Source organism: Balaenoptera borealis, assembly GCF_965194805.1.
Source record: "Balaenoptera borealis genome assembly, chromosome: 12".
In the NCBI taxonomy this organism is placed as follows: Eukaryota; Metazoa; Chordata; class Mammalia; order Artiodactyla; family Balaenopteridae; genus Balaenoptera; species Balaenoptera borealis.
Window position 1 is genome coordinate 95,717,874 of NC_138869.1, and position 16,339 is coordinate 95,734,212.

The window sequence follows — 16,339 nt, forward strand, 5'->3', positions numbered from 1 at the left end:
TCTCCCAGCCCTACGGTCACTTCCATTCTCATTCTCTGCTCCCAAGAGGGTAGGGGAGAGGCTCCATGAGCCCAGTGGCCATGACTGTTTGGTTTACTGTTGTCAACACAGCACTTAGTACAGTTCCCGGCACACACTCGATTCTCAGTAAATATTTGTTGAGTGGATAAATTTATCCCCTAACAACCTGCATGTATCTCTGTCAGGACAGCTAGTCTACACTGGGTTTTTATTTACTTATTTGTTTGTTTATTTATTTATTTATTGGCTGCTTTGGGTCTTTGTTGCTGCGCGCGGGCTTTCTCTAGTTGCGGCGCGCGGGCTTTCTCTAGTTGCAGCGAGCGGGAGCTACACTTCGTTGCGGTGCGCGGGCTTCTCATTGCGGTGGCTTCTCTTGTTGCAGAGCACGGGCCCTAGAGCACGCAGGCTTCGGTAGTTGTGGCTCACGGACTCTAGAGCGCAGGCTCAGTAGTTGTGTTGCACGGGCTTAGTTGCTCCGTGGCATGTGGGATCTTCCTGGACCAGGGCTTGAACCCGTGTCGCTTGCATTGGCAGGCGGATTCTTAACCACTGCGCCACCAGGGAAGCCCCCTACACTGGGTTTTTAATTCTCTGTCTTTCCCCACTTGACTGTGAGTGCCCAGACAGCAGAGCCTGTGTCTTTATCGTGGTGTTCCCATGATGCCAGGTATTTGATCAAATGAGTAGTAAATGAATGAATATGTGAACGAGGGAAATAGATAACTCCAGGCAGAATGTGATAGCTGCCTTTGTGCTGTTCATGGGCTGTCCTGTAGAAGGGTAAGAATGAAGATGACTCCGGGAGGCAAGATACTAAGGCAAATCTGGCTCAAAGTAAGGCAGAGTGATTACAGGGCAGGCGATGGAGTGGGCTGGCTCTGGAAGTACTGAGAGTTTCCCGTTGCTGGAGGTGGCCCAGCGATAACAGTGGAGCTGCTCGCCGGAGATGTTGTAGCATGCTTCCCATCTCAGGTCAGTATCGTCCACGGGATGTCTTTTAGCCGCGCGGCGCTCTGGTTCCTTGACCCAGGTTGCCGGGCGTCTCCACGTGGAAGTGATGCGAGTTACAGGCGCCGTCCCGGAGCGCGTGGCGGAGGATGACTCCTCGGAGAACTCCAGTGAAAGCGGGAGTCTTGAAGTCGTAGACAGCAGCGGGGAAATCATTCACCGAGTCAAAAAACTGACGTGCCGGGTGAGAGGGCAGGGCTGGGAAGGCTCAGATAAATGACCTTTTCAATTCAAAACAATTTTATGGAAAATCTTAGGAGGTTTTCATAGAACATGGTAAAAGTTAAACTTTCTGACAATAAATACAATAACAGACAGTGCTTCTCCCAGAAGTGCAGCACACTTTCTGATGACAGTTGTATGAAATTTCAGAAGTCTATGTATGTGGCATGCAAGGAGTGCATATTGTTTAGTGAATCATGCTTTTCTAGTAAAGGTCACAGCTGTATCAGAAACTCGATCATTAGGAAAGTTTGAGAGGGATGTGTGTGTGTGCATTTGTCACCATGCTCACATACTGTAGTTATGGAACTGTGGTACACATTTCATTACAAGTAGGTAGCCCTTAATGAAATATTTTCAGCCATCAAATGGATGACTGATTTATTTATTTCATCACCTACTCTTAAATTTGAGGTAGCTGGATATGAAAAGAATGCATAGTTTGTTTTCTTTGTGAGAGTTATATTTGCATTTTTTTTCTCTCTCCAGGTAAAAATTAAAGAGGCAACTGGGCTGCCCTTAAACCTCTCAAATTTCGTCTTCTGTCAATACACATTCTGGGACCAGTGTGAATCCACAGTGGCCGCCCCAGTAGTGGACCCAGAGGTGCCTTCCCCACAGTCCAAGGATGCCCAGTACACTGTGACCTTCTCTCACTGTAAGGTACAAATGCCATTACAAAATGAGCTACTTGGGAGACAGCCGGCCGCGGCACAGTTCAAAAGTCTACTTGTAACTTAAAGTTTTTTCCCACATGAATGTTTCATAAACATAATAGGTTTATTGAGCTTTTTAACCTCAAAACGTACTTTAATACAAATTCAGATCGTTTGAAAGTGTTTAAAATAAAATCCGGGGACTTCCCTAGTGGCGCAGTGGTTAAGAATCCACCTGCCAATGCCGGGGACGTGGGTTCGAGCCCTGGTCCGGGAAGATCCCACATGCTGTGGAGCAACTAAGCCCGTGTGCCACAACTACTGAGCCCACACGCCGCAACTACTGAAGCCCATGCACCTGGAGCCCGTGCTCTGCAACAAGAGAAGCCACTGCAATAAGAACCCCAGGCACCACAATGAAGAGTATCCCCCACTTGCCGCAACTAGAGAAAGCCCACACGCAGCAACGAAGACCCAATGCAGCCAAAAAGTAAATAAAATTTAAAATAAATAAATAAATAAAATAAAATAAAATCTGAAAGACCTCTACCTGAAATCTGTGATGACCAGTGACAATTTGCTGTGTATTATGTGTATGCAAACATATGTTCATACACATAAATGGCCAGAGATACACACTCTTACCATCATGCATGCATAATTTTAAAAAGTTTTTTACAAAAATGTGATCACATTTTACAGATTGCAGAATTGCATTTTATTATTTTAATATACGTGAGCATCTGACCATATAAGTTGCTGTAGATATTTTTCATTCTTTTGAATTTAAGCATAGCATTCTAAAGTCCCGTATGAGCTTTTAAAAATCATAAAAAATGAGAGAGGCGAATTTTTGGTGAATATTGCTTGGATCTATTTTGTGACATCAGCCACTCTTCCTGTCTTTCATATCAGACTGCCAACCAGTCATTTCTGACAGCCAGACTCTGGCCTCGGTGTAATTTTGTTTTTCTTTGGACAATTCTTAATAGATATTCAAGACCCCTTCTTTTCGAAATTGTGCCTATTCTTTCTGGTTCTACAGTTAGAAGACAAATCCATATCACCACCTATAAAATTTCCCATACGTAAAGTCTGTCAAGGTTTTTTTTTTTTGAAAGGCTAGATTTCTCTTTTTTTTAAATATTTATTTATTTGGTTGCACCAGGTCTTAGTTGTGGTAGGCGGGCTTCTTAGTTGCGGCACACAGGCTCCTTAGTAGTGGCATGCATGTAGGATCTAGTTCCCCAACCAGGGATCGAACCCAGGCCCCCTGCATTGGGAGCATGGAGTCTTATCCACTGCGCCACTGGGGAAGTCCCTGTCAAGTTTTTATTTATTTGTTTTTTAAAGACCTTTTTTGATGTGGACCATTTTTAAAGTCTTTATTGAATTTATTACAATATTGCTTCTGTTTTATGTTTTGGTTTTTTGGCCCCAAGGCATGTGGGATCTTAGCTCCCCAACCAGGGATCGGACCCGCACCCCCTGCATTGGAAGGTGAAGTCTTAACCACAGGACTGCCAGGGAAGTCCCCTGCGAAGTCTTTATTTTTATGAGAATAGCCCACTTTTTATTTTTACCTGTATTCACCAAGTCTGTTTCTTAATTCTTTTTTTTTTTTTAATTAATTTATTTATTTATTAATTTTTGGGTGTGTTGGGTCTTCGTTTCTGTGTGCAGGCTTTCTCTAGTTGCGGCGAGCGGGGCTACTCTTCATCGTGGTGCGCGGGCTTCTCATTGTTGTGGCTTCTCTTGTTGTGGAGCACAGGCTCTAGACGCGCAGGCTCAGTAGTTGTGGTTCACAGGCTTAGTTGCTCTGTGGCATGTGGGATCTTCCCAGACCAGGGCTCGAACCCGTGTCCGCTGCATTGGCAGGCAGATTCTTAACCACTGCGCCACCAGGGAAACCCTGTTTCTTAATTCTTTATTAATCTTTTGTTGTTGTTGTTGTCGTTATGGTTCTCTGAATACTCTTTTAAATATTCCCCATCTTTCTTTGGATCCAAAAAACTGCTTATTTAGAAGGATGAAACCTGGATTTTAAGTACATCCTAGTTAACAACTGGTAATAGATGCTAGTCTCAGAGACCTTGGACTCACTGTGTGACCTTGGGGTTTTTTGGGGGTTTCTTTAACCTCTAAAATGTGTAGTTTGTGCTAATTGGTCATTAAGTTTATTTTCCTTTTAAAATTCTGGCTCTGTCTCCAAATAAAATAAGAAGTTAGGTAGTATAAGGTTAAACCAATGCAGCGCAGCCCTTTCGAGAAATTAGAGTCACCTGAGATTGCACTGAGCTGCTGATGGGAAGGAAGTCCGCGTGGTCCCTTGCCGGCTGCTCTGTTCCGGGTGATTGCCTCACTTCTCCGTCTATTCAGCATCCGTTTCCTCATGCTCCTCTGTTTGTATTTCACAACAAAGAGTTGGAGTGGGAGGGTTTAGGAGCAAGAGCGCAGAATCATGGAGATAATCATGTAAAATTTAATTCTGATTTGGTCTTCTAAGCCATAGCAAGGAACAATCAGAAGTTCCCTTTTTCTTTGCTGTGCTGATTGGTCTATTCTGGCTGAAAGTCAGAGTGGTCCCAGGGTAAAGGGAGTGAACCAGGAGGAAGGGAGGACAGATTCAGCTCTGCAACCAGCAAGCAGTGCGACGTGGGGCCGCTGCTTTCCTCAGTGTCCTCGTTTATTAAAGAAAGGAGTTCAATTATATTATCTCAGAATATCACTTCCCATCTAATAATATTCTGGTTTCTTTGCGGTTTTCTGTGAAACGGCAGCAATGGTTTTAAGGTCGGGATCAGGCTAATGTACTCTGAAATGAATCTGTATACAGTGGAAAGTTAAAAAGGAAATTTCACAGATTCCTTTCTGCATAACTGCTGTCGCTCTTTCCTCTCCCCCGCGTATCCCAGGACTACGTGGTGAGCGTAACGGAAGAATTCCTGGAGTTCATTTCAGACGGAGCACTGGCCATCGAAGTATGGGGCCACCGGTGCACCGGGAACGGCAGCTCTGTCTGGGAAGTCGATTCCCTTCATGCGAAGACAAGAACGTTGCATGACAGGTTTGTGCTTGGCTGAGGGCTTTAGACGCGGGGTCAAGGCTCACCCTTGGGCAGTGGTTGAAGAATAAGGACTCTCTGAGCCTGCTTCCTCCTTTGTGAATGGGAATGATGAAGGGAACTACCAGGCCCTGGAAAAATTCGATGGGGAAAGGAAAGTGTTTTCAACAAATGAGACTGAAACATCTGTGTATCTTTATGGAATAAAAACAACCTTGATCTTAATTCACAGGATACACAACACTTAATTTGAGATGGAGCATGGCTTTAAATGTAAAAGATAAAACTATAAAGCTTATAGAAGAAAACAGAAGGGTATCTTCTTTTAAAGTTGATCATTTGCCTCTTCCGTGACCCAGCAATCCCACTCCTAGGTATTTACCCAAGAAAAATGAAAACATAAGTCCATAAGCAGCCTGGTACATGAATGTTTATGGCAGTTCTATCCATGATATCCCCCAAACTGTAAACAACCTGATGTCCTTCAGTGTGAGAATGTTTGATAAACAAATTGTGTTATTAGTCATATAATAGAATATTACTCAACAATAAAAAAAGACTCTGTCCCACTCTTACATACTGTGGATGAATCTCACAAACATTGTTCTGAATCAAAGGAGCCAGACCTAGAAGAGTACAATACTACATGATTCCATCTATATGAAATTCTAGAGCAGGTAAAACTAATCTGTGAGGTTACACAGCTGCTGCAGGTGGTGTGGGGACAGAGTGGGAAGGGGCCTGAGCAAACCTGCTGTGGTGATGGCGGGGTGTACGCACAGGTGTATGCATTTGTCACGATCCCTCCAAGTCTACGCCTGAGATCTGGACAGTTCACTGAATATAAGGTATACATCAGTAAAATAAATGAAAAGAACCTATACCGCAGGATTGTTTTGAGTGTTAAACAAGAAAATAATCTATGTGACACACATAGCACAGTGCCTCACGGATAGTAAGTGCTCAGGGACTGGGGGCTTCTTCCTGTTGCTAATAATGTCCCGGACATTGACATGGTTGTTTGTTGGCACGTGTTTCTGCAGGTGGAACGAGGTTACTCGCAGGATAGAGATGTGGATCTCCATACTCGAGCTGAATGAGCTGGGGGAGTACGCTGCTGTGGAGCTTCACCAGGCAAAAGATGTCAACACGGGAGGTGTCTTTCAACTCAGACAGGTACTAGGTTTGTCTTTGCTTCTTTCGTGTTTTCTCCCTGTCCCACTCTTACAGTTTCTGGAATTTTCTAGTTATTTGCCTCTTTGTTCGCTAATTCTTTCCCCTTCCTTGATCCTCTTCCCCCATCCCTCCCCATCCCCATTCCTGGCCCCCATTTCCGCATCACACCCCCGCCTCTGCAGGGTCATTCCCGGAGAGTGCAAGTCACGGTGAAGCCTGTCCAGCATTCTGGGACACTGCCACTCATGGTCGAAGCTATCTTGTCCGTCTCCATTGGCTGCGTGACTGCCAGGTCCACCAAGCTCCAGAGAGGGCTGGACAGTTACCAGGTGAGACCAACAGATTGCAAATAGTATTTAACAAAGATTGGTTAATGCAGAATTAAGGCAGTCAGTGATCTGTGACGGAGATTTGTTCAGGAATATAACTGAACTCCTTGCCTTAAGCATGTATCGGCCCCCGCCACCCCATCCATATTTCCATCCGTTGCCTTTTTGCTAGGTTTAAATTACTGTATTGGCTTAGTGCCGATTAATAATAATTTTATTTATAAACACACATCAATGCTATAGTGCTCATTTACTTTAGGCAGGATTTATTTTATATCTGGCCCGAATTATGTTGGGTGTTTGATACTGCAGGCTTTGGCCTGATCCACTTTCATTAATAGAAAGTTGCCCCCATACACTGGCATAATTAACCAGCTCTCTGAAAGCTTTACTTTTTTTTTTTAATTGAAAGTTGTCCTCATGATCATTTTTGTTCATTAAATCTCCTTTTGCTAAACCTTCTTTTCTCACTTAAAAAAAAATTAAAAGATGGAACCATCTAAGAATTCATCTTATTTACCAGTCACAGTAAACTTTAAGATCAGGAACTTGTCCCCAGGGGCCTGAAAGAACGCATGTGCTTCACCAAGTCCCCACTTTACTATCAGATGTAGTTGGGGACTGGGAAGAATCAGACCGCTGAATGCTGGTTCCCTCACTCCCTGTCATGATGGGGAGAAAACTTTTCTCCGTGGAGTCTGGGCGTAAGCCCAGCCTATCTTGAGAAGGATTCATCTTCCATCTCAGTTTCCTTTTAGCTTCATGGCAGCAAAGACTTTACTGCAACATTGGCTTGGACTGTTGGGCCGTCAGGAAGGCGCAGCTGTGTCAGACACTGCCTTCCTCATCCCAGGCCAAAACTGCCTCCGACTCAAAGCCTGGGAAGAGTGTGAACGGAGTTGTGAGGCCGGAGTCTGCTGTTTCCAGGGAAGCTTCTCCGCCAGACTTTTCGCCGTATGTGGAGTGGAAGTTGGGTTGTCCCTCACTTGGCCATCAGCTCTGGGGGCAACTGCAGGGCCTGGTAGAAAGAGCACAGACTTGGAGTGAGGAGACCTGGGTTCTTAAGCTTTGTTTGACTTAACTGAGTAATTTAAACTTCGAGTTCCCTTTTTCTTTCCTCCAAAACGATGGGGTAGACGTAATAATTCTCTGAGGTCCCTTTCTGCCGTAAAATTTTGTGGCTCAATAAATCTCTGATCTTAGATACAACTTTGTATCTGTGTGTGTGAACTATGACCTATGAACATGGACCATCACCTGGCTGACTATTCCCGTTCGATGAACATTGCAAGGATTGATTATTTGCACTTTTAAAAACAGCTATACCTCTTGAGTTAAAACTGATTTTTGTCAAAATTTGAGCTCTCAAATATCTACCTTCCCCCAGTGCTGAATGCTCTTCTTACAGTATCTGTCATGCAAATTTAAACGGTGACTGTTTTAAAGCTTTTATTTTTCTTTGCTGCCATGCTCAAGGTCATGTCCAGTACCATTTTTGTTGTTGACATAGTACTTCAGAATTATTTTGATGCAATAGCTTGAGCCAATCCAGAATATGCTGATGTCACAATGGTTCTACATCATGAAAGCTCAAGCTAGTTTTCAGTGAATAGAAGTATCTTCTTAGCCTAAAAGATAATGATAAATTAGAGCTGTTTGTACTTTATTCATTAATAGGAGGAATTAATTCGAGAAAAATTATTTCAGTAGTGTGCTTACTACTGAAGTTAGAGTTATCCAAATGAAAATGATGGTTACCAAACTAAAACTGAAGTTTATTTTAAAGTCTACAGAGAGAATAATCTTAACAGTATTTTTAAAGCACTTTTAAAAGGCAGTATATTTAGATATGAAAATAATGTAATTATACTTTTCAAGGCATTTGAAAAAAAAGTTTGTCTTTTGTCTGACTAGGCCACTCCAGTTCCTTTTTTAATATTAACCCTCCAATAACCATAGAAAAATGAAAGAAGGTTGTTACATGGCCCAGTATTCATTTTGAGTAGAACCTGCCTCCATAGAGATGGATATTCTCTACAAATGGGGATTTCTTTATTCTTGTTTCTTTTTTTTTTTGGCTGCACAGCTTGTGAGATTTTAGTTTCCTGACCAGGGATTGAACCCAGGCCCTCGGCAGTGAGAGCACAGAGTCCCGACCACTGGACCGCCAGGGAATTCCCTCTTTATTCTTGTTTCTAAGGAAAATTGTCTCAACTAAAACCCTTTTTTTTTCCACACGATGATTTTGTTTTGCAAATGTTTTGCCAAAATGCTTAGTTTATGTAATTATTGTAAAATGTTGCCATGGGTTTAGGACAGTTCTGATTTTTCTCACCTGATTGGCATGGATACTGACATATCCAACAGTGGATAATGATAGAGCCATGTATCCAAAATAGTGGGCTGTGCTCTTACTGCGGTGGTACAGTATACAGAACCTTCTACAGTCTTCCGTCGGTATCTGGGGGGATTGGTTCCAGAACCCTCCCCCCCTTGGATACTAAAATCTGAGAATGTTCAAGTCTCTTATATAAAATGACCTAGTACACTCGGCCCTCCGATCAGGAAGGTTCTGTGGTTGGTTGAATCTGCAGATGTGGAACCTGCGGATAAGGAAGGCTGACTGTACGTGGAGCCTTAACTTCCCGTTGGGTCTTCCCCTGTGATGATTTCACAGTGACAGTGGTGTGGTGCAGGGCCAAGGGCGCAGACCTGGCCTCCAGTCCTGGCCCTGCCACTATCCGTGTGAACCTTGGTTTCAGTCATTTCATCCTTCAGGCCTTAGCTGCCTCACAGCTAAAACCAGGAGGTTGAGCAGGAGACTCCCTAAAGTCCTTTCTAGTTCTGCCCATTCTAAATCTCAGTCAAATAGCTCACCCAGAAACAAATAGCAACTGTTTGCATAACAGGGCCATAAGGCCTGACCCAGCGGGGTTGTGTCCAATCCCCAGCTAAGAGAATCTGAGAGAGTTCCCATTTTTAAATCACTGCTTTCTCTATTAAAGAAAAAAAATTAAATCTTAAATTCTTTAAGTAATTATAGACAAGTGAATTATATCCACTTTTTGAGATTCGGTTAAATGTTTTATTATGCCGATGTTGTGTGTGCTATCCATTGTAATGTGTGTGTTAAGCTTAAAGACTTATTTTCCTTGTGTGCTGTTTGAGAAAAAAAAAAATGCATGTCCTTTGTGTTTATTTTTTCCCTACCAGAGAGATGATGAGGATGGTGATGATATGGATAGTTATCAGGTATTACTGCTGCTGTCAGTCCTGTGGCATGGGGCACAGCTGCTGCTAATTGCCAGCATTCGCAAAGCCGAGGGCAGGGAGGAGGAAGGGAGGACCGTAGAGCAAGCATATGCAGTTCTCACTCGCTTTTGATTTGCTTTCAGTGTAATCAGCGATACAATACTATTTCTATAGATTTCCCTGTCAGTTCAAAATTTATAAGCAGATACTGCTTTTTTGCTATGCTATCTCAAATTGCTAGCTCGTACAGCCTTTCTAAACAAGACCACTCTCACTGTATTAAATCGGTGATCTTAAGAATTGTAGTTATCCATCCATAATCTTTAAGTAGACCTCTCTTTCCTATGTGAACCTGCAGTTAGCTCCTTATATCCAAGAGAGTAGTACTGTTGTAACGTGCCATTGTATTTTTAAAGACTTTTGCCGGATAGGAAAACTGAAGACATTTTAAGCACATAGTTTTGTTTAGCCAGTTTTCTTCTCTCTTTAAGGCCAATCTTATTCATAACCTGGAGAATTTAACTCTCAGCTTTAAATTTCTTTTTGGAAATCTAGGGAAGAAAAAATATATGCAAATGTGAAATTTTACCTAGTCAGGGCTGACTGGCCTACTACTGTCCATGGAATGTGGGATAACAGTAATGGTCAAGGTGGCAAACCAACATGAAGTTTTCTGGGTTGGTTCCCAGTCTTTGTACTGATTCTCTACATAAATTTTAAAAGCATGTTTTCCTGGTGTGCCTTCCTGTAAGTAAAATGTGGGTCCATTGTAGGTAAAGCCTCAGAAGTTCTCAGGTGTCTGCTCTTAATGTAACGTCTTAAGGGTTAGGCTGGAATTAGGCAAGTCAAAGAGCATCCTGAATAGAATTGGTAGGTGTCTTTCCCACCTCATAATTTCACCAAGAAAGAAAACAAGCAAATAAAAACAACTGGTAGGGGAAATACCAGTATCCCCTTGGGTCTCAGCAAGGCCACTAACCAACGTCCTGTGGCTGTCTGTGCGCTTCCTGCCACGTGGCTCACAGGCGAGTCCAGCGGCTGCTTCTGGCCGTTCTCAGCATGGCTGACTGCATGTTGGCTTCTTGCATGGGAAGTTTTCGGTTAGCCTCACGGTAGCGGTTGGAGGTAAAGCCTTTGCAGCAAGTTTGAAAAGTTCTCCACCGATCTATTCTTTGCCTTTCAGAAAATACATCTTATCCAGCCATCGAGCTATGAATGATGAAAATGCCTGTCGTTTTCCATTCCATTTGCTGCTCTGTGATTTGGGCTCTGTTTCTGGTGTCCTCCTGCTTAGAATCACAAACACTTCAAACGAATAGCTACAACTTAAATACATACACGCACATACCGTATAAGACGCATCCAACAGCTGGTGTAGTTTGAGCTTCTCTTGCTTTTTAAGTATAGTTATCTTTTTGGAAATCCAGGGGCTCTGATTTCTGAGTCATGGGATCCTCAATCAGCATGCAGTGTTCCTGAGGCCTCTTTGCTTTCTTGCATATTAATCACACAGCAATGTTCAATGGCCTTTCCTAATGAAAAGTTGCCTAATCAATTTAAACATCTTTTTTTTTTTTTTTTAAAAAGAAATAGTTATCTGTGTGCTCTACAGGAAAATGTTTTCCCTCCCTGATGCCAGGAAGAAGACTTAAACTGTGTGAGAGAGAGGTGGTCTGATGCCCTCATTAAACGGCGAGAATACCTGGATGAACAGATTAAAAAAGTCAGCAATAAAAAAGGTATGTGAGATTAAAGTCTTGGCTGAGAGTAGTTTTTTCACTTCTAGACAGTAGTGGTAGGCTGTTTTCCTCCCTTAGCTGGACTGCTGTATCTTAGCTTTTTGACCCTATAACAGTTATAGATGTTAGTGAATCATTAGTGTACAGTGTTTAAGCAGGCTCTGAATTTGAAAGTAATGTTTCATTACTTGAGTTAACCGACATTAAACGTTAAATTCAGATTTTGTTTTGATGAATGCAAATGCCATCAATATCGACATCTCCACATGAGGTATTCCAGGCTCAGAACCTGGGACTGACAGCAGCTAAAGGGTCACTTCTGAAGCCACGACACTTGGCAGGTGGGCCGCGGCTACCATTGGGCGGTAGCCACGCTCTTGGCTCCTTCGGGGTGGCCTGAAGCCGGCCTGCAGCTCCACTCGCCACCACCCAGCTCCGAGGATTCGGTTTGCTTACGCTTGCAATGGCCACTTGGATTCTAGAGCAGAAATCTGCGCTTAAAACCCCGGTTTCAGGCTTCCCTGGTGACGCAGTGGTTGAGAATCTGCCTGCCAATGCAGGGGACACAGGTTCGTGCCCTGGTCCGGGAAGATCCCACATGCTGCGGAGCAGCTAAGCCCGTGCACCACAACTGCGGAGCCTGTGCTCTAGAGCCCATGAGCCACAAATACTAGCCCACGCACCACAACTACTAGCCCGCGCCCCTAGAGCTGTGCTCCACAACAAGAGAAGCCACTGCAATGAGAAGCCCACGCAGCGCAACGAAGACCCAACACAGCCAAAAATAAATAAGTAAAAATGAATTAAAAACAAAAAAAAAACCCGGTTTCTCATCCTGAGTGAACGATTCACTCAGTGTGGTTGGTTCTCCACCAAAGGACATGTTCTGAATGTGAATCCGCTTCACGTAGAAGTCAGCGAAAGTCCTCCTCCAGTAAAACATCTTGGCTCCGCGTTCTGCTCTTGGCCTCAGTGTATGTGTGTGTGTGTGTGCGCTCAACCTGCTAATGAAAACTCACTTTGCCTATGCCCAGGTAACTCCAGAGTTGAACTAGGCTAAGAGGATTGCAAAATAGATCAAATAAAATCCCTTTCATAACGAGCATGAAGGAAAACAAGTTAGTTTTGCAGAGTGCAATATATGGTGTTTTTTAATCCTCTATCCTTATAAAATGATGTGTGGTTTTATAAAGCAATGTCACATCCATTATTGCACTTGGTCCTTCTGACAGGTGCGTGAAGTAGACATGACTTGTATTAACCCTATTTGACAAATTAGGAAGCTAAGACTCATCTGTTGAATGACCTTCCAACATTACAGAACTAGTAAAATAACCCACGTCTTCTAATCCCTGTTCCAGTGCTCTTTCCACTCTTCCTGGGTTTATGATCTGTTAGGCTAGTGTCCTAGCCTCTCTGAGCTTGTCTGGGTGCTCCGTCTTAAACTTCAAAGCCTCAATTCCCTACTTGGGACACCGTGGATGTTTAAGGCACTTGTGGGTACCACTGCGTGCAAATAGATTTAAATTTAGAAACTGTCCTTTCTCCCTCTTGGCGCTCATGCCCTCGTTTTGTCCCGCAGAGAAGACGGAGGACGATGTGGAGCGGGAAGCCCGCCTGGTGGAGCAGTGGGTAGGGCTGACGGAGGAGCGGAATGCCGTGCTGGTGCCCGCGCCGGGCAGCGGGATCCCCGGGGCGCCTGCTGACTGGTGAGTCTGCCCTTCCTTCTGGGCAGGCCTGACGCGGGTGCCGTGGTCTGTGGCGGGTCATGCGAGTGACCTGCCAGGATTGTCGCAGAAAATGTTAAGTACCGTGAGCTGTCCAGGGAAAGGCCACCCAGCCCTAAGTGCTCCCCTCGCTCTTCTTCTTGCCCACTGCAACCATCTTCCACTCGCAGGAAGCCAGCGAGCACTTACCACTGGCCGGGAGTCAGATAGATAGTCCTCCAGCCCTTGGCATGAGCCCCTTGGACATGATTACCTGATCTCCAGACATTCTCATATCTTGGGTCGAAAGAAGGGTGTTTCCAGAGCATACTTGAAAAGGGCAGAAAATATGTCTTCTTATTTGCCCTCCTGCCTGTTTATTTTGACTCAACATAGAGTCAGCACTTAAGCGCTACATCCACAATGATCAGTCAGTCAGTGGGTTGATCAGTCAGTCCTAATGCCCAGAAGAAACAGCATGGGATCCTGGGCTCTGGAGGCAAATCGCTCCTGTCCCCTGTTCCTCCTCTAACAATAGCCACTTCCCTTCTTCCCATCACTAGAATGATTCTCAGAAAGGCTTCAAATAATCTGTGTTTCAATTAATTACATGTAATTCATATGACTGGTAGTTCTTTATATAAGTCACATAATTCCCATGATTTGTGTTAAGAAGGGTGACAAGATCTGTGAAAATATCTCATTTGTAGAACCTATATCTGACTCCACAGTGGTTCTCTTCTGCTTTCATGCCTCTGTCGTGTTTGGTTATTTAACAAGATGTAAAACACATATTTTGTTATGATTAAATATTGTTATTAAATTTAGGATCCCACCACCTGGAATGGAAACCCACATACCCGTTCTCTTCCTTGATTTGAACGGTAAGTTTGAACCTGACGTTCCAAGGCTTATCACATTGAATTAGGTTTGTAATCTAATCAGACCCGCAGTATTTTGACCCTTAAGTCACTTGCCTAATCACGCACATGCCATATTTAGGTGACATTTTTACTCCAACCAAATATATAAAGCCATGACATGTCGAATCACTAGAAGACAGATGTGGAAATTTATTCTTAAAAAGACAGCACTTGAGAGATTGAGAACTGCATACAAAGGCATGAGAGCAGTTATTGCTCTGAAACAGAAATGGGCATGGAAATTACCTGAGAAGGTAATCGCCCTTAGAGATCTGAATCTTTATGCATTGCAGGTGCCCAGGAATCTGCATTTCTGACTGGTGCCCTTTGCTCCCCACCCCACCCCCATTTGTTTTGTTTCTAGAACACGATCATCTGTAACCCTGAATGAAGGGTTGTCCTTTACTGTAGAAATTAGATTGAACCTGGGCGAATATAGAACAAGGGTTTTCAATGTGTTTTAGCAGTAAAATCCATTTTCAATATGAACTTGTAAATGGAACCCCATGTGTGGAATACGGAAGCAGAGTTGCTGAGTTTGGGGATGGGCAGGCTCTGGCAGGCCCTTCTGCAGGGCCCTTGGGATCCTCAAAGCACAGCCTGAAAACCTGTCTTCTGGAGGGAAGACCAGTAATGGATGAATGGAAGACACAGGAGGTTGGCTTTGGCTCTTCATGTGAACAGTTTTTTTAAAAGCCTAGAAATAGACCGTTGCCTCATGAAGTGGTGAGTTCCCCTTTATTGGAGGTTCCCCATTATACAAGCAAAGACTGGATGACTATATACAGAGATTTGTGAAGGGTGAATCCTACACTGGGTAGGGTATTGGAAAAAGATGGTCTTCACATTTCTCCCAAGTGCTCAGAACTTTGTTTCTAAATTGATAATTTAACCACTCAAATCTACACTTGATCTTAGCCAAAAGGCCGAGAAGCGATAACCACTCAAATCTCTAATTTAGTGTAAGTTATGCAAGTAGGACCACAAACTTAACACTACGTTATAGGAGGAATTGACAGAAAGCAGCAAAATTCTAAGGTGTGTTTATGTAGTGAAAATATTTGCTCCCAGGACTACATATAGAATATATTCAGTCCATTTATAGGAGAGTCACAAAGGCACCTTTTTGGCTCCTGGAGTTGTTTCTGTAAAGGATAGAAGTTGTTGTAGTTAGTGGAGTTGCTGTTACAACTGCAGGAATGAAAAACTAAATAAAATTGCATTACATGTAAACTTCATCTGTAAAAAGCATATTTAAAAATTTTGGATGCTTGCTTTAAAAATCTGTTTCCCCCACTTTTGCTTCTGTGCCCTGGACTTGGTCAGCGGATGACCTCAGTGCCAATGAGCAGCTTGTGGGCCCCCATGCATCGGGCGTGAACTCCATCCTCCCCAAGGAGCATGGCAGCCAGTTTTTCTACCTGCCCATCATAAAGCACAGTGATGAGGAGGTAACTGACCTTTAAGAATCTCTTAAAGGGCTTCAGATTAATGCACATGCCTGTGGGCCTCTCTGCCCATTAAACTGCTGTGGTCTGGGCTTTGGGGAAGAGGACTGGGAACTTTAAAAAATAGAATGTGTGTGTTGTCAAAAAGGCAAGGAGGGACTTACCTGGTGGTCCAATGGGTAAGACTCTGCGCTCCCAATGCAGGGGGCCTGGGTTTGATACCTGGTTGGGGAACTAGATCCCGCATGCATGCCGCAACTAAGAAGCCCGTGTGCCACAACTAAAGATCCCGCATGCCGCAACTAAAGATCCCGCATGCCGCAACTAAGACCCCTCGCAGCCAAAATTAATAATAAATAAATAAATAAATATTTTTTTAAAAAAACATCTATGATTCAACGTAGAGTTGCATTTATTTTCTTTCTAGTGCATGACGTAAAACTGCTACACCTGAGTTGTCTTGTTTCCATGTCCCCATCCTTCCCCCATCCCTAGGTTTCAGCCACAGCCTCCTGGGACTCCTCGGTGCATGATTCCGTTCACTTGAATAGGGTCACCCCACAAAATGAACGGATTTACCTGATAGTGAAGACCACAGTCCAGCTCAGCCACCCGGCTGCTATGGAGCTGGTATTACGAAAACGGATTGCAGCCAATATTTACAACAAACAGGTAGTAACGGGGCCTGATTGTGCCGTTTCATACATGAGCACAAAGTTTTTTCCTTCTCTCTATCACAAAGTAGTGTTTTGGGGTGTTAATACAGTGGCTGTGCAAATCGCTACCAGGTTATAA

General features: G+C 43.7%; 1 protein-coding gene across 1 annotated transcript in view; it reads left to right on the plus strand.

Annotated features, from left to right (window-relative positions):
- Window positions 1-16,339, plus strand: part of KIF13A (kinesin family member 13A) — a 215,116-nt gene that overhangs the window by 182,493 nt on the left and 16,284 nt on the right. Inside the window, 11 exon segments of the mRNA XM_082346312.1 lie at window positions 1,052-1,213; window positions 1,741-1,914; window positions 4,823-4,974; window positions 6,015-6,147; window positions 6,330-6,476; window positions 9,690-9,728; window positions 11,368-11,467; window positions 13,050-13,176; window positions 14,002-14,057; window positions 15,423-15,547; window positions 16,040-16,216. Coding sequence (XP_082202438.1) covers window positions 1,052-1,213; window positions 1,741-1,914; window positions 4,823-4,974; window positions 6,015-6,147; window positions 6,330-6,476; window positions 9,690-9,728; window positions 11,368-11,467; window positions 13,050-13,176; window positions 14,002-14,057; window positions 15,423-15,547; window positions 16,040-16,216 — 1,392 coding nt within the window.